General features: G+C 38.9%; 1 protein-coding gene across 1 annotated transcript; it reads right to left on the bottom strand.

The window, feature by feature from the left end:
• Positions 1–1157: 1157 nt before the first annotated feature.
• Positions 1158–18429, bottom strand: LOC120568004. Its single transcript, XM_039815172.1, is given in 5 exon segments — positions 1158–4307; positions 4309–4535; positions 9066–9173; positions 10544–10582; positions 18390–18429. Coding segments are annotated over 3 exon segments (3339 nt in total). The 5' UTR covers positions 9166–9173; positions 10544–10582; positions 18390–18429; the 3' UTR covers positions 1158–1295.
• Positions 18430–21862: the final 3433 nt, after the last annotated feature.

Here is a 21862-nt window from a genome sequence, read left to right on the forward strand (position 1 = left end):
GTACAATAACATGTTAATGAATACACATCAAATAAATTGAAGAGTAGATCAAATGTAAAAAATGTAACAAGAAGCTGATATTGTGGTTCAAAAACCTGAATTAAACAATGTAAATACAAATGTTCAGATTTGCATAGATAATAGAGCTGCAGACTTATACAATGGTAGTAATGGTGACAGAAAGTTAAAGGTGCACTATGAGTTTACACTATCACGAAGGTTTCAGCGCGATTTCATTTTTGCCTCAAATCACAGGCATCTCTCCTTGATCCGCTAGCTGCCTGCCCCCTGAACACACTGTGAAAAAGCCCGGTCTCTGGAGACAACACAGGGGTCATAAACATCAAGCAAACACTAGGGGCACAGGCTGTGCACCAAAATACAACAAACCACGTTCCAGTCAATCACCAACAACATGGTTGTGGGTGACAGTTAAACGTTCAGTATACTCGCTGCAGCCGACCTGTCGAGCGCCAGTGTGATGTCATGGGAGCGGCGTAATTGTTTATACTCACGCGTGGTGGTCGCGATACTAATTGCAGTCTTCTCCTGAACAGAGGTGGTGCTAATGAGGAAAGGCTACCGACTTTGCTATTTCTACAGACTAGAAGAAGAAGAAAAAAGGCAGAACTGTCAGCAACATTGCCGTCAATGCTTGGATTTGATTCGATGATCTACTTGGTCGGATCTTTCGTTCACCATAAAAGTACTCATCTTAACCCATTAAGTTTACAAGAGAGACTTGCAGTCACTCTGAGAGTCCTGGCATCACTTTGCCCTCGAACATGTCCATGCTTCCTGTTTCTGCTTTGTTGCGCGCCGCGGAAAACAAATAGAGTGGTGCGTGCCCTCTGGTGGCGCACTCAAAATGATTTATTTTTACTTCACATTGGTGCACGCGTGCTGTAAACATAAACGTAAAACGGCCCTGAGCCTGTTAGTCATGACAGTTATGGTAACATGGGGGGAGGGGCGAGCTTGCTCTGTGTGGTTTGAAATTTACTTGGAACGTCAACAGAAGTGACCATGCAGGAACTCATAGTGCACCTTTAATTGTCCCAAAACAAAATGTGGTCACACTTAAATATGTATCATCACACATGTTAATTTGTGTTTCCCTTCTTGGTGAACAGAACATGCAAATAACTCTGCAGGAATACTTTTGTACAAATGAAAAGGCTTTATCTAGGATTGAGTTTTTCTTGGACAGTCATGTATGTCTAAGTATCTCAGTATCGATACTCTGTGTCCCTTTTTTCAGAATGGACCTCCTCTTTGTGTTGATGGTTATCTGTTTAGGTCTTGTTAGGGTCTAGATTTAAACATTTTCCTGAAGTATGAAAAAAACATGGATATGGTTTTTGTATGGCTTCCAGGGACCGAACTCGTTGCTCCCAGCCTGGCTCGGTCTCAGATCTCTCTCCCTCAATAAGCATGTCAATGTACTTGTAAGTGGAGAGAGGATCTGGCTCCAGTGTTTTCTCTTCAAGTTTGTTGAAACACTCTCTAGATCTCTTTATCAGTGTGTACACCTCATCCAGCACATGGAAATATTCAGTTGTCCCTCTTATCTCTTCAAGCTTGTCTAGCCCAGTTTTAACCTGCTTCTGCAAATCTTCATATGACTTTTCAAGCTGCTTTCTTTCTCTGAGGATTTTTTTCGTCATTGTCAAGCTTTTGGTGTCTATGACATTCAAAGCAACAAAGAACCTCTTCAGGCCTTTTGTTCCCATGTTCCAAAACATCTGATCAAATCCTCCATCTTCATCATCATACTCATTCATGCTGTCTGCTGCAGATGATTTGTTGTCTGCAAACAACATTGAATTATTGAATTTGAAGTGAACTGGAAGCCCGTCTTTTGTTTTAGGACATGGGACACCTGAATCAGTGATTGCCTTCAGAACTGGTGGTTGATGGCCATCTGCAGATGTCACCAGAACCCGGATGTTTTCTGCCACATCTTCACTAAAGATTGAGAGCACAGAATACAGCAAATATTTCTTTGATGGTGTGAGTTTTGTTAAAGCAGACGGAGCTAAGAAACACACAGTGTCAATGTCATTCAAACACTCAGCGGAGAAGAGATTGCGCAGATGTGCAATGATCTCCTCGTCTCTTTCTATGCCTGCTGTATCTTCAAAGCCTGGAGTGTCAACAATGGTCAGTGAGTAGTTGATTTTAAAACCATCCTGGTGGTTGATTTTGTACACAGTGACTTCAGAGGTCTGACTTTCAACTTGTGATCTTGACTGATGCTTGTCAATTAATTTGAATCTGAAACTGTCCTTCCATTCTACACCAACTATGTAGTTGATCATTGCATTGATCAGAGTAGACTTTCCTGATCCGGTCACCCCAAAAAGCATTATAGTGCGATTCTGCCTTCTGCTTTCTTTGCCAAAACTGACTCTTCGGCATCCACCGATGTTCATATCTTCTTCTGTCAGAGTCAGTTTGTAAACTGATGGTGAATCAGAATTCATCCTTTCGCTTGTACTTCTGAGGGATTCTGTTAGTGTAAACTTTGTTGTACGGACTTTAACAGCGATGCTTTCTTTGCCTCTGCCAGCTTCACCACAATCACATCTGACCCTGACAACATATTCTGTCTCTGACTGAAGCTCTGATATTATAGCCTTTTCAGCTTCTGCCATCATTTTGTTCCATTGGAGATCTTCCTCTTTCATCCTGTTGTCTGTTTTGGCGTACTCCACGATGTAGCTCAAAATGTGGACATATTTTCCAAGCCCAGCAGGTTTCTCCCAGCTAACTGATATCTCTCTTGAGTTTGGTTCAACTCGAGGTTTTCCAGGAGTGCTGCAAGGTAACGTTTTAGTGGAACCAGTGACTTCATTGGCTGGCCCAACACCTATTGAGGTCACTGCTCTGCATCTGAACATATACTCTGTGCTAGGACTCAGATCGCTCACTGTGACTTCTTCAGCTTTTGATGCTGTCTTCTGTTTCCATCCATCCTCTCCACTGACACAGTACTCAACAGAGTAGGAGGTGATGACCTCTGCTCCAAATCTGGGTGGAGAAATCTTCAGCGTCACACTGTTGTGGTCTATATCACTTACTGTCACTGTTTCAGGCTTTGAAGGCGGCTCAAAGTTCTCACTGACAGGAAAGCCTTCTTTATAAAGGTAGATACTTGAACCTTTCTGTGTCTCATTTGTTGAACCCGCTGTCAGGAATTTAATGTTCTTGTTCTCCTTGTTGGCCTCTGCAAAGTCACTGAAGAGCTTTGCTTTACACCACATTTCTTCTGATACTGTTTTTGAGGCGTACCATTGTTCCTTCTCTACATCGTAAATATGTGTATCTTGAGGGTCTTCTGGTGTTTGTTTTAGGTAGTTTGATAAAGCTGAGAGGTACAGTTCAGCACTTCCAAGTGAGGTGAAGACAAAACACACAGCATGGTCTGCACTGAAACTTTCTTTGTACAGATGATTTTGAGATGGAACGATCTTGGTGTTTTTCATCATGTTGGTGAAAGACATCAATGTGTCAATTTCTCTCTCTTTACAGTCCATCCACTCGTTCAGGTTTTTGCTGTTGAAAGGAGAAGAATGTCTCTTCTTCAGGATCTCTGCGAGCCCATCCTCCTCTTCTCCTCCTCCTCGGATTGATGGAAGTTTCTTTGCCAAGGTTTGTTGGAAATCCAGCTTGAACTCAGAGCACATTTCTCTAACTTTTTTAATCTTTTTACTAATCTGTGGGAACTGCTGTGCAGTGGTGGTTCTCAGTGCATCATTGTACCTTATTTCCAGCTCACTGAAGTCCTCCGGGACATTTTGTGATTTTTTAACTAATCTTGTACTTATCTGACGGATGAGTTTAGCAGCAGAAGAATCTAAAGTTGTCAATGGCAAGAGCCAGACCTTCATTGGTACTGCATTTTCTCCATTAGCTCCCAACAATTTTGGGAGGCTTTGGTAGACTTCTACAGCATCCTGAAACGTTGTAGGAGATTTCTGAAGGGAAAAGTCTCCAAAGAATCTGCAGGAGAATTTGTCAACATTTTCTTTATCCTTGTCTTCTATTTTCAGGGAACCTTCACCCTCTATTGTAATTTTGGGTATCTTCTTGATCACCAACTTCAAGTTGCCCTCAATGTCTTGATGATCTTCGTTTTCAGACACATCGCGGTCAAAGACAAAGAAGGCTTGTGCCCCATAAAGAATAGCTGTGACTACGTGTGTTGCTAATCCTTTATCAAAGACATATGGATGCTTCACATTGCCTCTTCCAAGATGATCCATCGACAGTTCCTTGACCTTTGTGGTAGCTTTGTAATTCAGAGGTTACTCTGGCCTGATTTTTGGAAGTCTTATTGTCATTCAGGTATTTGGCCGATCCTCCAACCTCTACCAGTCCACAAAAAAAACTTCCCTTAAGTGATGCTTCAACATTTAGTGCTGAAGTTTTATCTGCAATTGATTCAGAGGCCACTATCTCAAAATCATTATAGTTCTGCGGTCTTTCTCTGATATGATCTTTCAGGTCATCACAGTCCCACAGTGTCATTCCTGCAAAAGAAAAAACATAAATTAAGTTAAACTTTCAGAACCACCAGACAGGAGAAGGTGTTGTTACGTCCTAAAAGACAGATACAAACTGAATTTATTTCGAAAGTCTCAGCATCCTCATCATACTTGGAAACTTCCTTAATAAATGTTGTTTGTTCAGTGATATAAGTTCTCTGAGAGCATTCATGATAACAGTTTGTTGTACAAATTGATTCCTGTATTTATTTGTTATTCATATAAATGTTTAATATGTTTATGCTAATGTATGCACCGACCACCAAGCAGATTCCTTGTGTTACTTGACAATGAATCCCTTTCTGATTCTGATAGTAAAGAGAGCCCTTTATGCTTTGTAGAGAAAAAAGGGTGATCAGTTTTATCTATGAATCTTATCATTGGTGCACTGTAATAAATTTCATGTTAGTTTAACTTGGAAATGCAAGTTCCCCTGCTGCCTTGAAAATCGATGTTCACTCAACTTGAAGACTGCCTTTGTTTCAACTTAGAAATTAAAGTTGATGATGTTGATGTAACTACAGTGTTCTAGTTTTGTTAAAGTTGTTCTTTTAGTTGATTTAACTTTGTATTACTTGGTTTAACTTCATACTTTAAGTTAAAACAAATAATTTATTTTCTTTAATAATGCAAGAAACCTTCCTTGCCTATTATAATAGACATATTTTTCTGCTTTATTTCAACTCACAGTTTCAAGTTAAAACAACATAACCACATTTATAGCAGAGATAGCGTGGGTGCTTGGGTGGGGCCACCCCGGGGTCAAGTGCGAAATAGCGGCCTCTCTGCTGATCTTGCGTCACTTGACATAAAATGGCCACTAGTGAAGTGACACACCGCAGACTAACAGCTGAAGGAAGCGTATTACTGCTCAATGTCTAACACCGTAATGCTCCAGCTCTTCTTATCAAACGTAACAGTCACTTAACTCATGGTTACAAATGTAAACCAGCACAACAATGACAATTACCAGGCAACAAAACAATACATTCTACACACGTTTAATAAACGGAATTCATAAAGTTACATTTGTATTTCGAACAAACTGCAAACTTTTCAGCAAATTTGAACACAACTCTATTTACCACCTTGCATCATGGGAATTGGCTAGCCAATGAACCAATTGCAGTCCTGACTGCAGTACGCAGATCGGGGTTGGGCTAAATGTGGGCGGAGCTAAACGTTTGACTTTTGAAAAGAACTTGAAATTTACAAGTTGTTGACAGGTACTCCCTACGCCGGGCACCAGTGCTTTCTTGTTTGCCACAACACGTGTTATATTTTAGTAGAAATTTGAATAGGCTACATCACTTATCGGCGGTGTATGATTAATTTATTGTGTCCATGCTTTAACTTTGTCGTGGAAGAAGACCACAAAACTTGAAAGGCAGCTCTTTTATGTTGCAACACACACACACGCTTTTTTTTCAACTGATAACTTAACTTACATACCCAAGTTCAATCAACACATACATTTTTTTAAATAGTCAACCCAATGAATAAATGCAAGTTTAACTTTCAAAACCTCATAAAGTTGAGTTCAAAATCCACAACTTGTATAAGCTCGTTCAGTTAAAAATAAGAAATAAGTGGACATAACTAAATGGGTCTGTAATATTTTACAGTGTGTTATAAGGCATCATTTGTGTTCTTGAACCCAGCAGTGTTGTGCAGATCGCAGTCAAGTGTGCGGACACAGGCTCAAAGGGGGTTATTTCTTCGGTACAAAGAAGTTCAAAAGAAGTTTGTAACTGTTCGCAAAAAGATCTGTGAGTTCTCCAGAATATCCAGGACATTGTGTCATCAATATGATGTGTATGATGCTATAATGATAAATCAGCTATGCTATAATGATAAATCAGAATACTTTATTGATACCCTCAGGGAAATTGGAGGATAACAAGGCTTGTGGTATAGACTGCTGTCCATGTGTTTTACTGGTCTTTTAGTTCACAGTGTCCCACCTGATTCTATTGCGTCTGTGGTATTAGTCATCAAGGCTAAGGCTGCTAAGTTAAATAGCATGGATAACTACAGCCCTTTTGCCCTTGCAAGTATTCTTTCCAAAGTGCTGGAAAGAATATTGCTTACAAGTTCAGAAAGGTTTGTTCCCACCACTGATAACCAATGTGTTTTATTGATGCATCCAAGTCCTTCGACAGAAGTAATCATGAAAAATTATATATGAAATTATTATGTAGAGGTGTCCCAAGGTATATAATTAGAAAATTAGGTTTTTGATATGCCAATCAGACAATGCAGGTTAAATAGGGCACTGTCAACCCCTTTTCATGTAAACAATGGATGGTTATATGCAGGGCATGAAATTAACACCCGCCCACCCGCCAAATGCGGGTGAATTTTGCAGTTGGCGGGTAACACTGTCAATCTACCTGCCACTTTGGCGGGTAGCCAATGAGAATTGAGTGATTCAGATGCCTAACTATCGGTAAGCAGGGTACGCGGTTGCTTACGGGCCTGGTCCAATCAGGGGCCCGCATCACTGGAAGACATTGATTGACAGCCGGGGCTCCCTATCGCGCAGCTACTGACCAAGCGGGAGGGAGAACGGGTCAAATTCATTTCCTTGTTTATGTTATGAAGACGAAGACGTGTGTGTGACTCGAACATCTCACATTACCAACAAAACGTACAGCGAATTGACCGTGCAACACTTTTCAGACCGTCCTGCCAACATGTAGACATTGTAAGATCAATGTACGCTGGAACGATTTTTCACTCTTAAGTCTCTGAACGTTGCTGCTGTTTCATCTTATCAGCTGTCTGCAGCGGGCGGGGCTGTTGCTCCGTTTCCCCCGCGACTGACACACACACACACACACACACACACGGTGGATGCAGGAAAAAACGCAGATGAGACCTAAATTGTGGACAGCTACTTAGTTGCAAGTGCAATGATAAGTTAAAGTCCAATATGAAACCGTATGAATGTGAGTCCCAGCCCAGGATAGGAAATTAACTAACAATGTAAAGATCAACAAGCCACTGACACATATGTTCATATTTGATTCATTCAATAAATTATTATTTTGTGTCTTAAATCCACCAGCCGTTTTCATATTATACCAACATCATCATCCTGAGTAATTAATTAATAGTAGTAATTATTATTCTCCCCAAAACAAGTTTCCTTTTGATTTATTTTTTTTATTTTTAAGAACTATACAAAAAAAGTTGCAACTTCTTTGCAACAACTCATGTGTTATGGTCCACGGTTTTTTGTTGTTGTGGTGCGCGTAGGCTACTCCTGATTTTGTCAGTCCTCTCATCTCTTATATGCAGTGGTGTAACGAGCCAACACCGGACCCCTATTCAGTATTATCAAGGCTGGACCCCCTACTACAGCACGTGTGCAATGTCCATGAGTAGGCTACCATGAATAGGACAGGACAGGATCATAGAGACACAGCAAGTCCTGTTTTTCACCTTTTATGAGGCAAAAAAAAAAGTGGCTGGTGGTCAAAAAAGTTAACTTCATGCCCTGGTTATATGGATGATCTCTCGAGATAATTGAATTGTACAATTGAGTTTAAGACGTTGCATTTGAGACACCATGTACATCATTTAATGTATGCTGATGACCTGGTCATTCAAAGTCCTTATAGTGCTCAGCTCCAGCAGTCATTGAGGGTTTGCTTACAGTTGGCACGGATTATGATATTTAATTTAATGCAAATAAAAAAGCAATTTCATGGTTGTAAGAAGAAAAGATATTTTCCCAGATTTCCAGTTGTGTGATAATCCTCTATCCATGCAAGTAAATAAAAAATTTTAGCCACTTTATAATGATGTATATAATTTGAACGAGGCTACACACAGGCCAGCATATTGCTTTGCAAGTTTAGTATGTGTTCTGCAACTGTAAAATATAACTTATTTAGAGCTTTCTGTACTCCGATGTATACAGCTCGTCTCTGGTGGAGTTACAGGAAAAGTAGTTTGTGCAGACTCACTCTGGCATACAATGATACAATGAGGCTGCTGCTTTGAGTCCCCATATGGCATAGTGCCAGCCACTTGTTTGTTAACACTGGTGTTTCTACATATGAGGCACTATTAAGGCAATTGATGTATAAATGTATGTTGTTAGGATGAGTCAGAAAATACCATCATAGAGGCTCCCACAAGTCCTAGAAAGAGCTGCTTTTGATTTTCATCTGAACTCAGAAAACACTGGTAAGACAGCATGCACACAAATTCTTAAAGTGACAGATGTATTGTATTTGTATGTATTTTATATTATTTATATATATATATTTATATTTGTATTTTGTTGTGTATTTCCTGCTATGGACCTATTGTGAGTCTGAAATAAAGATCTATTATCCCAATTACGTAAAAAGTAAAATACCTCCTGGTGCAGTAAGTGATGACATTAAAATAATCTGGATCGCCATAATAAACGAGCTAAACTGATCAAAAGATCTTTGTTAATAAACGTTATTGAATATGAGTACACTGAAAGTTTGGTTGTGCAGCGTTAAGAATCCTTACCAGGGACGATTGAGTCTTGGCGGCAGTCGTACAACATCCCGAGGCAAAAAGGCCGGCCGAGCGCCGCCACCTCCGTCGTCCTGCTGGCTCCAGAGTCCATTGCTCAGCCTGGACTAGACAAAAATGGACAACAGCTTTGTTAGTTCAGTTCTCTGACTGAAATATTTGTGATATGTTAAACCACACTCACAATTTGACTTTAATTTGGTGCAACATACATAAACATTATTCATCATTAATTCTGATATTATTTACCTTATGGTGGCAATTGCAATGTATATAAACACTGACCCTTAATGGGTATATGTAGGTATGTATGTTATGTACAGTACAGGCCAAAGGTTTGGACACACCTTCTCATTCAATGCGTTTCCTTTATTTTCATGACTATTTAAATTGTAGATTCTCACTGAAGGCATCAGAACTATGAATGAACACATATGGAATTATGTACTGAAAACATGTCTTATATTTTAGATTCCTCAAAGTAGCCACCCTTTGCTTTTTTTTGATAACTCTGCAAACCCTTGGTGTTCTCTCAATGAGCTTCATGAGGTAGTCACCTGGAATGGTTTTACCTTCACAGGTGTGCTTTGTCAGGGTTAATTAGTGGAATTATTTCCCTTATTAATAAAAAAGCAAAGGGTGGCTACTTTGAAGAATCTAAAATACAAGACATGTTTTCAGTTATTTCACACTTTTTTGTTAAGTACATAATTCCATATGTGTTCATTCATAGTTTTGATGCCTTCAGTGAGAATCTACAATGTAAATAGTCATGAAAATAAAAAGGAAACACATTGAATGAGAAGGTGTGTCCAAACTTTTGGCCTGTACTGTATGTATGTTTGTATGTTTGTGGGTATGTATATAGGTATGTATGTATGTATGTAGGTAGAGGTAGGCATGTTTTGATTTGTTTTTCTAGTTTTTTTCTTTTCGTATAATTTCTTTTTGAAATAAAGTTTGTTACTTTAAAAATGTAACGGGGGGGGGGGGGCTTATATAAGCTGAAGCTTCTAACCCTACTCTTTATTTACAATCAATAAATTAATTCAATTCAATTCAAAAGTAAGAAGTGGGCAATTTATAGAATAGGATGTGTCATGAAAACGACCACAAATAGACTAGGGCTGCAAAATATGTAATTCTTTTTCCGTCCTCACCATATCAACGGGTGCAATAAACACATTGTGAATGACCGCGAAATATTGGAAAAAAACAATCAGAGAGTTTTTGTTAGTTAAAGGAAATATCAGTAGAAAACTGCATCAATTTAACCATCATTCTTATTTTAGTGGTGCCTTTTATATTCAATTCAATGTTGAACTTCAACAATCCCAGATAAGCAGATGATGATGGATGGATACCTGTAGTGTGCAGACTACCTCAAGGATCATTCTAATTTATTATAACTTGCATTTTATTTTGGTAGTTTTGTCCATAATTTGTATCAGTCACATTAACTTTGTACTCACCTAGTTAATATCTGAGATCTGGGAACAAGGTTGACATCACTGTAGAGAAACAGATGATCAGACAGGTTAGAAACAAACATAACAAAAATTACAACATCCTAATTTTGTTGTTTCCATGTTTTTAAAACACATCATATATATATATATTAGGGGTGGTACGGTTCATGAAAAAACACCCGAACCGCGTTCGCTAGTCTCGGTTCGGAACATGTGTGTACTGCATGGTTCGTCGATGTTAATGGTCACTAACCTCTTACTCCCGTAGTGCCCACTTTATACACCTATGTTAAAACACTAACTGGAAATGACGAGCGGGATGGGCGTGACAAACGCAACCCATGGCAGCTGATTGGACGATTGCGTCACATGGGTCTGGCTGGTCCCTAATTTCAAAACAGACCGTCATGGCGGCTCGTTCAGAGTACGATCTCATATTGTACTAAAATAGTTCACCGAAACGTGTTTCTGAAAACATTTTAAGCGAGAAATAGGCCATGCAGTTGCTGAATCTGTCATTTCAGATCGACAAAGGTCAGTTTAAAAGATTTTCGTCAGATTTTGAGAGACAACGAGTCGACCGCTCCTCAAGTGGAGTGGGGTGCCGCTGCAGGTCACGTCACGTCACGTGCAGAAATGTCCAGTGGGAGAGAGGCTGACCGGAGCTGTAGGATGCGCCAGCGTCGTTTATAGTCTGGTGTGTGGGAACATTTTGGATTTCATGGTACCTATGATGAAATAAAACTGCCACTGCCACTGCATGTTTTGTGCAACATGCATTCAATATGCTAATTTTAGCTATATATCATATGCTGAAGTATATTCTGGAGTGTTAAAGATTAAAAGAAAAAATAACAAGAACCGTACTGAACCGAAAACCGTGACCCTAAAACCGTGATACGAACCGAACCGTGGGTTTTGTGAACCGTACCACCCCTAATATAATTATATTTGATATACACAATGATACAATGATGGGCATTGTGCAATACAGAAGTTATTGACCACAGCGTGAGTTAACAGGAAATGTGCAATCATTATCAAAATTAAATGCAATACGAGGGGGAGGATGTGTTGTGGGTTCTCTTCTGTTCTTCTTCTGAAAAGTAGGGGGGTCTTGTGTGTGGTTTATTAGATTTTCATTGAAGCATTGGATGAGATAATGTATGATCATGTTTCTATGTAGGTTAACTGTATGTTTATTGTGTGTTTATGCGCAATGTGTCGCCATTTTGTTTCTCTCAAATGCCCAAGATGAATTTCTCCTGTAGGAAAGAATAAAGGCTTATCTTATCTTAACACGTTTGTCTCCCTCTTTGTTTCTGTAAATGAGTGTTACATAAATAAAGTTGACTTGCCATTTCAAATAACAGTAACCGTTGTAGGGGGCTAACTCATTCTGTTTTTAAGGTCAACGCACAATGCTGTGCGCCATTTTCTTTTGAACTCGTCAAATAATCACAAAAAACAGTTCAATGTTCAAATGTTCCTTCTACTCTCATTCTATTTTCATGGTTAAAACACAAAGAGAATAAAGTTCATACCAAATCATTTAACTGAACATACTGTACTTCACACTACTAACCACACTGCAACCTTTGTTTAGATTTTCATCAAAAAAAGTTGTTTTATGTGTACATATATCTATTTTCACAGAACTTGTCTTTACAAAATATATACTATGGGCCCTATCTAGCACTCAGCGCAATTGCCTTTGTACACCGATGCATGTATCATTCCTATTTTGCTATTCCTGGTGCTATTTTGCAGTTTCAGAAAACAATTCTTCCACAGACCTGGAAAAACCTGGTCTAAAGTCAGTGGCGCTAGTCTAAAGTCAGTAGCGCGTTATTCAGAAGCTATTTTAGGGGCGCATGCTTGGCCATAATGTAGCGTGTGCACAACGCGCATACACTTCTCTCATCTAAACGGACACAGCAGTTCCCATTTTTGCAAACCATACATAATTACAAAGGAAAATATTACTGAAAATGTGCTTCAGGTGTTTGGATAGATCAGGAGGCATTTTACAGTACAGTCCTCAAAAAGTCCCAGCATTCTTTGTGGCTTGTTGTGATTTACACATTTCCATGAATCATGGATGTGTTGATGACATAAATGAGGAAATATTTTTTGACAGTTTTCAGTGGTTATGAGGAGCAATATGAGATCAATTTGGTAATCATTGATCATTGTTTAGGTACAAGCTTTTCCTCGCTTTTTCCTCGCCATAGCTTGTCAAGTTCTTTTGACAGGCTTAAGTGTTTATTACAAGATATAGCCATGATAAATTTGGTGATCATTGATCGTTGTTTAGGTACATTAAACCACGTTAAGTGTCAGGCAGGGTTGTGAACAGAGAAGCGTGCAGCCAGCGCAGCAGCAGAGCGGCTGTGCGTGTGCCGGGGATAGAGATTGTTGTGGATTTTTTTATATCTGTCGCTCAAGAATTATGTGTTATGGACTTCTTTTTTTTACTTAATTGAGCTCGAGGTTTTAAATTGTTACAATGTAATTTCAAATCTGCTTAAAATAATAAACATGTTTAGCATGTTTTTTGTCCATATGTGCTCGTGCAGTGTTCCCTAGGTCTCAGCTGCTACAATTAGTTTCTTTTGTTGTTGCCCCCCCTGACTCGAATGTCAAACTCCGCCTATGCATGTAGCTGGACTTGAATGGCCTTCTTTTGACTGAAAGTACTGCCAAATAACATTTTTCTGCTCACGAGTTCCATTTTCACTTTCTCACAACCTACTGCATTGAACGCTCCACCTACGCAAACACCCTCCAGTAATCAGCGGCGCCGTCACTATGGCGACCAGTGTAGTGCAAGCATAGGGTTCGGTTTGGTGGAAAAAAGTTCTAAGGTTCGGCAGAAACCCAACCCCGTCAAAAAGCCCAATATTCGGCCGAACCCGAATCCTGGATTCGGTGCATCCCTATTAAAAATATGAACAGGGTTATTGAAAAGAAGTGTATTTAAACCTTTATGTGAACCTCCTTATAGTAAAATGTGTATTTCTGATTAAAATGTATTTTCAAAAAAGGATTCTTTATGATTCAGGAGGACAGGACAATAACATGTTAACGAATACACATCAATAATAATAATAATAAGTCTTTAACATTATTCACATTAATTATGTTTTTCATATCTCAGCGAAAATAAATTGAAGAGAAGACAAAAGAAACTTAAAAATGCAACAAGAAGCTGATATTGCGGTTTGAAAACCTGAATTAAACAATGTAAATACAAATGTTTGCAGAGATAGAGCTGCCAACATAACATCATGACTTCATGTAAACATACATGCCCACTTTCTAAAGCCAAATGGCGTGTTATCTGTACGCATTTTGAGCTATCCGCGTGTATGTCTACACTGTATACAGTGGACGTAAACATATACGCCACTTGTCGTGTTACCGCCACTTGTCGTGTTAGCGCCACTTGTCGTGTTAACGCCACTTGTCGTGTTAACGCCACTTGTCGTGTTATCGCGAGAAGAAAGCTACGGTTGGGTTTAGGAAACGTGACACGCAGGACATGAAGGAAACGTGACTCACAGGACATGATCCACGGTCTCCTGGGTGAAAGTCCTGTGTTTAATAATAATAATAAATTGAATTTATATAGTGCTTTTCAAGAACTTAAAGTCACTTTACAGAGTAGGTATAGATAATAAAGACAAAGAAACAAAACAAAACAAGATTCAGGCACAGATGAAAAGGGGAGGGGGGCGGGGTGCTAGGGATAGGCAGTGGTGAAGAGATGGATCTTGAGGCGAGACTGAAAGATGGTGAGGGACTCAGAGGTGCGGATCTCTTGGGGGAGGGAGTTCCAGAGCCTGGGAGCTGCCCTGGAGAATGCTCTGTCCCCAAAACTGCAGAGTTTGGACTTTTGGATACAGAGGAGACCAGCTGAGGTGGATCTGAGGGACTGTAAGGGTTGGTACGGGGAGAGGAGGTCAGTGAGGTATGAGGGGGCCAGATGGTGGAGCGCTTTGTAGGTGAGGACCAGGATTTTGTAGGACTGAAAAACTGACTGAAAACTTTTTAGGACTGAAATGATGTGGTGCCCGGATTTGGAGCAGGTGATGAGGCGGGCGGCTGCGTTCTGGACCAGTTGGAGTCGGTTGATGTTGGTAGAGCTGATGCCAAGGAGAAGTGAGTTGCAGTAGTCCAGTCGGGAGGAGATGAAGGCTCAAATTGGGTATTGGCATTAAGATGGGTTTGTAGTTGTGAGGCGACTATGCGTTCCAGGGTTTTAGACAGAAAGGGGAGGTTGGATATTGGGTGGTAGTTGTTGAGGGAGAAGGGATCCAGACCAGTTTTTTTTTTTTTTGGAGGCCAAACGGCGTTGATAAACACACGCCAATAATGGCATACCGATTGGCGTGTCATACATACGCCACTTCATAAGATCAGTCTGGAGCTGCAGACTTATACATTGGTGGTAATGGTGACAGAAAGTTAATGGTCCAAAAACAAAATGTGGTCACACTTAAATATTAATCATCACACATGTTATTCTGTGTTTCCCTTCTTGGTAAACAGCACATGCAAATAATTCTGCAGGAATACTTTTGTACAAATGAAAAGGCTTTATCTAGGATTGAGTTTTTCTTGGACAAAGTCATGTAAGTCTCTCAGTATCTTAGTATCGAAACTCGGTGTCCCGTTTTTTGTTTATTATCTGTGTCAGAATGGATCTTGTCTTTGTCTTGGTGATTATCTGTTTAGGGGGATATTCTAAAATCCTTAATGTGAAAAAGCTTAACGTGGTTTAATGTACCTAAACAACGATCCGTGATCACCAAATTTCTTTCTCATATTGCTCCTCATAACCACCGAAACCTGTCAATATATCGTTTTTGTATGGCTTCCAGGGACAGAAGACGTTGCTTCCAGCCTTGCTTGGCCTCAGATATCTCTCCCTTAATAAGCAGGTCAATGTACTTGACAGTAAAGAGAGGATTTGGCTTCAGTGTTTTCGCTTTAAGTTTGTTGAAACACTCAGTAGATCTCTCTATCAGTTTTTCCACCTCATCCATCAGACGAAAATATTCAGTTGTCCCTTTTATCTCATCAAGCTTAGCTAGCCCAGAATTAACCTGCGTTTGCAAAGTTTTATATAAATTCTGGAGCTGCTCTCTTTTTCTGAGGACCTCTTTAGTCATTGTCAAGCTTTTGGTGTCTATGACATTCAAAGCAACAAAGAATCTTTTCAGGCTTTTTGTTCCCATGTTCCAAAACATCTGATCAAATCCTCCATCTTCATAATACTCACTCATGCCATCAGATGATTTGTTGTCTGCGAACAACGCTGAATTATTGAATTTGAAGTGAACTGGCAGCCCACCTTTTGTTTTAGGACATGGGACACCTGAAGCAGTGATTGCCTCTAGAACTGGTGGTTGCTGGCTGTCTGCAGATGTCACCAGAACCCGGATGTTTTCTGCCACATCTTCACTAAAGATTGAGAGCAGATAATCCAACAAACATTTCTGTGATGATGTGAGTCGTGTTAAAGTAGCCTGAGCTACGAAACACACAGTGTCAATTTAATTGACACTTTGCTTAGCGGAGAAGAGACTGCGCAGATGTGCAATGATCTCCTCGTCTCTTTCTATGCCTCCTGTATCTTCAAAGCCTGGAGTGTCAACAATGGTCAGTGAGTAATTGATCTTAAAACCATCCTGGTGGTTGATTTTGTACACAGTGACTTCAGAGTTCTTGCTTTTAGCTTGTGATCTCGACTGATCCTCATCAATTAATTTGAATCTGAAACTGTCCTTCCATTCTACACCAACTATGTAGTTGATCATTGCATTGATCAGAGTGGACTTTCCTGATCTGGTCACCCCGAAAAGCATTATAGTGCGATTTTGCTTCGTGCTTTCTTTGCCGAAATTGAATCTTCGACATCCATCAATGTTCATATCTTCTTCTGTCAGAGTCAGTTTATAAACTGATGGTGAATCAGAATTCATCCTTTCCCTTGTACTTCTGAGGGATTCTGTTAGTGTAAACTTTGTTGTGCAGACATTAACAGTGATGCTTTCTTTGCTTCTGCCAGCTTCACCACAATCACATCTGACCCTGATAACATATTCTGTTTCTGACTGAAGCTCTGATATGATCGCCTTTTCAGCTCCTGCCATCATTTTGTTCCATTGGAGATCTTCCTTTTTCATTGCATTGTCTGTTTTGGCGTACTCCAAGATGTAGCTCAAACTGTGCACATCTTGTCCAAGCTCAGCAGGTTTCTCCCAGCTAACTGATATCTCTCTTGAGTTCGGTTCAACTCAAGGTTTTCCAGGAGGGCTGCATGTGGGCGGAGCTAAACGTTTGACTTTTGAAAAGAACTTTTAATTTCAATTTGAGAAGAGTGAAATTCACAAGTTGTTGACAGGTACTCCCTCCGCTGGGCACCAGTGCTTTCTTGTTTCCTGTATATAACACGTGTTATATTTTAGTAGAAATTTAAATAGACTACATTACTTATCGGCGGTGTATAATTAATTTATTGTGTCCATGCTTTAACTTTGCCGTGAAAGAAGACAGGTTATTTTAAACTCAAAAGGCAACTGTCTTTTGTTGCAACACACACACACGATTTTTTTTTAACTGATAACTTAACTTACATACCCAAGTTCAATCAACACATACATTTTTTTAAATAGTGGACCCAATGAATAAATGCAAGTTTAACTTTCAAAACTCATAAAGTTGAGTTCAAAATCCACAACTTGTATAAGCTTGTTCAGTTAAAAATAAGAAATAAGTGGACATAACTAAATGGGTCTGTAATATTTTACAGTGTATTATTATTATTATTATTATTATTATTATTATTATTATTATATCTACTTTTGTTTTATGTCTAACAGAAAAATATATGATACCACTGAGCTGAGTGGCAGTGCAAGACTGAACACATACTGATGAACTTGCTGAATAAAATTTTTACTGACCAAATATAAAACTTTAATTGACAACAATTTAAGAGTCACAAGCATATATATAATTTAAATTAAATAAAGCAAATAGAATAACATTTAAATTAAATATTATATAAAATAATAAATAGAACATTCAAATGTTAGAATTTTTCAAATAAACAAAACAATAACATCTAAAACACCACAAACAAGATCAATAGTAACAATAGTAATATATAACTGCCAGTTGTGACAGCCTCAGCTTTTGAGATCCTGTGTATTACAGTTTCTCTCATTGAATTGACCATCACAACTGTGCTCTGAAGCCACAACCCTCTAACAGACAGCATGGCAGAGGCACCTTCATTGAAGGTGGAGATGGCCATACTTGCTGCTGCCTCAAGCTTACTTTCCCCACAAAACAATCCCCTCAGTCAGCTGATGGAGAAGCTAACTAACCGGGCTCCCATCAGCACCGGTTCATAACAACCCAACAGAACCAAACTAATTATGAATCATTCAAAAGACCAATATTTAGAACATTGGAGAAAGCAAACAAACTAGACTAAATTGTTATTTGACCACCAACTAGGTCGGACAGACAGGTCAGTGAGAGAGAGAGAGAGAGAGAGAGAGAGAGAGACAGGCTCAGTGACCACCAGCTGGGTCAGACAGAGATACTCTTCCTCCTCCACTGGGAAAAACTATCTTCACTAAGAGAATTACACCTTGGAAAAATAGCCCAAAAAATAAAACTTTCCAAAGTTAACACCAGAAAAGAGGAGACAGCAGCTCCACTGACAGCTAAATGTGTATCCGCGATCAGTACAGTGTAGTTAGTATATATGTGACACATATGATATGTAGACTTTCTGTAAACTGCTTTGAGAGAGAGAGGGTCTGATTACCTCCGCTGTCTGAAAACTCCTGTTTTCTGAACGATAGTTTAAACATTGACGTACTATGTGAAGGCATTTCATCATCTGCTGTCTTAGTGTGTAATCCCCTGCTGGGTCTTCTTGCTAATAACAACTGTTCTCGTCTTCTCTGAGGTGATTTTCGACCGTTTTCGACGCACTTCTTTCGACATTCTGAACTACCGCGGAAATGTCAGAGCGCGTCAGAATCTTTTGAACGAATCACGTTGTCAGAAATTGGCATCAGCCAATGAGATTGCGCATTTTAAGTTAAATCCCCCCCTTTTACTTTCACGATTGGTTGCTGATGAAAAGGAAATGACCATATTTGGATCCGACAGCATTGTAGAGGAGAGAGTGAGCTTTCCAACGGTATATGTGATGACAGGGGGCAGACGATGATTTAGAATGCCAACTAGCTAGCAAAGGTCGCTTAGTGGCTGGGCCGGCTCTGTGAACACCAAGGTGCCTATAGGAGCAGAGCCGATGGATTGGTTCATCATTTATGACCTCTGATATCCTCTGACCCATGTCATGACCCTTTTCTCAGCTTGTGAAATGGTTGAATGAGATGTGTGAGTTTTTTTCTGTGTGCAGTAGTCTATATAGGCTGAGGTAGAAGTGTGCCAAAAATGCCAAAACACATGTTGTATATGTACATATACCCAAACAAAGCTATATATATATATATATATACATATACAGTACAGGCCAAAAGTTTGGACACAGCTTCTCATTCAATGCATTTCCTTTTTATTTTCATGACTATTTACATTGTAGATTCTCACTGAAGGCATCAAAACTATGAATGAACACATATGGAATTATGTACTTAACAAAAAAGTGTGAAATAACTGAAAACATGTCTTATATTTTAGATTCTTCAAAGTAGCCACCCTTTGCTTTTTTTGGTAACTCTGCAAACCCTTGGTGTTCTCTCAATGAGCTTCATGAGGTAGTCACCTGAAATGGTTTTACCTTCACAGGTGTGCTTTGTCAGGGTTCATTAGTGGAAGTTTTTCCCTTATTAATAAAAAAATCAAATGGAAACGCATTGAATGAGAAGGTGTGTCCAAACTTTTGGCCTGTACTGTATAAACATATATATATATATATATATATATATATATATATACATACACATCTTACTCTGTGAACAAAAACCTCGGCAACAATCTGCTTATCCTTTTAATTTCCTGAAAATGCTTCCTAAAACTAGTCCCTTCTTAATTTTGAAAAGGTAGTCTCAGTAAAGGCTACAAAGGTTAGGATGGCTACAAGTTGTAACCACGGTGATTGATATGAGGATCATCTTCTGAATATAATAATTAATATGTTAGGCCTACCATAAATTGATATTTCAAAAGTCATTTATTTAAAGCAACTAATAATGCAGTGTGATTTTAAATCAAACTAAGTTCCACTCATAAATATACTCATGTTTTTCCCCTTTAGTCTTTGCTATTAATATTCATCAACTGCAAAATTAGAAAATTGCGTTTTAAAAAAACTATGCATGGAAAATAAAATAAGAAATGTTTGTCTTTGTATATAGTTTATTGTTTTTTACAACAGTACAAGTCAAAACAAATGCAAATTAGTCAAACAAGCCATTAGGCTGTATTTGTAAACACTCAACTGTAGGTTTTTTATATAGTATATATAAGGCAAATCAAAGTGCTTACCATAAAAACTATTTTTTGATTATTAGTGTTTTATTGTGTAAATTCTCACGTACTATGTGCAACATTCTTTCACAGACGGGGGGTGGGGGGGTAATTACTAGATCACTTCCTCGGATTTGTTTAAATGTTATTACGGTACATAACTTACTGGAACAAAACTGAGCAACATGTTGTTGCTGGTGACTAAACCATGAATGGCCGCATTGCATTGGAGGACATCGGCTTTGAATGCGTCTAGCTCGGATCATATCGTAATGTTCTGTATTACAGCATATACTGTAATATTTCACCGGTAATAAGACCGAAATAATATTATTAAAATAAACAAATGAATACCATGATAACATCTAAATAAATGTTGATAGATGTAGCGTTATAGTTTTAAAAATTATAAATAAACAAAAAAGCAACCCAGCTTCCCTGGCCGAAATAGACCGAAATAATAACATTAAAAGAAATACATATAAACCATGATAATATCTCGTAAATAATGTTGATTTAAACAGCGGTTATTGGGCTAAAAATACCAATAATAACTGTCACAGATTTCGAGTTAAGGGGGGCGTGTTTTTTTCTTTCGTCGATATCCAACGGTGAGGGAATAACATGAATGTCTATCTGACGGACCCCCTCGTCGAAAAATAACGTCAAGGGTACCCCTATTTCGTTGAAACTTGACGCCAGGGTCCTTGACCATGCGTCATACATTTGACGAGTAGGGAGTGAGACTGTGTTGGTGATAAATCTCTTTTCATTCTATGAACGATTTCACATTACCCTTTTACAAGTTATTGTCATGTAATTTGATCAATTGTTTTAAAAAATAATTTGTATAGCTTTAACCTTAACAATCCATGTAGCTTGTCCTAAAGCAAAGATATGTTAAGGCAAATAATTAGTAAAAATCTGCCCTAAATATTTTCAAAAATTGATTGTTTTTAGTATTCATTTTTTATTTCCTACTGTGGGAAACCAGCTGATTTGGACATGTGGTCATGTGATGGTTGCCAATCAGGAAGTGATAAAAAGCTCACCAGGTGCAGTCATTAGTCCCTTTACCTCTCACTGAGTGTACTGCGTTTGTGTGGATTCTCCTGATTCTCCAGGTATGAAAATGTTTGGCTGCGGTAATTTGGGGAGCAAGTACAGCTTAAGGTTGATTTCTGATTTTTGGTCCCACTAGGTTGATAGCCAGGCACAAGTTCCGGTCCTTCACGTAGTGAACTGGGGCAGATTGACGGTAATGCCTATCCGCTGTTTTAGCCATATGTGGTAGCAATTAATGTATCGGCTAAATGTTACCCTTTTGTGTTGCTTATGCCACCGCAAGCCATGTGCTACTTTTATAGAATGTTTTTCAACTTGTAGTTTCTTTGTATGTTTCAGTTTACCACTGACAAATGAGCTGCTGTGGCTGTAGAGCTCTGGGAAATAAACCTGTTGTAAATCTGTCATATTCCATTCTATTAAAGCTCTGAACAAAGCCTCTCATCTGTTTTAATAGGTATTCTAAATTGTTGCACTATTTTCCTTTCTGCAAATGTATTTGCATAAACCTACCTTGAACAATTTCTCCTTTTCTATGGAGCCTCTTTTTTTTTATCTATCTACTTCAGAATCAGAATACTTTATTGATCCCCTCAGGGAAAGTGTTATGACACAGTATCTATTACTGCACTGCTTTTACATAATATAAAAACCTATCCACAGTCATTAAGCAACAGGAACTGGGGCATGCAACAGCACATTAACAGAAGAGAATTGATGTACTTGCAGTGA

This window comes from Perca fluviatilis, chromosome 11, assembly GCF_010015445.1.
Source record: "Perca fluviatilis chromosome 11, GENO_Pfluv_1.0, whole genome shotgun sequence".
Classification (NCBI taxonomy): domain Eukaryota; kingdom Metazoa; phylum Chordata; class Actinopteri; order Perciformes; family Percidae; genus Perca; species Perca fluviatilis.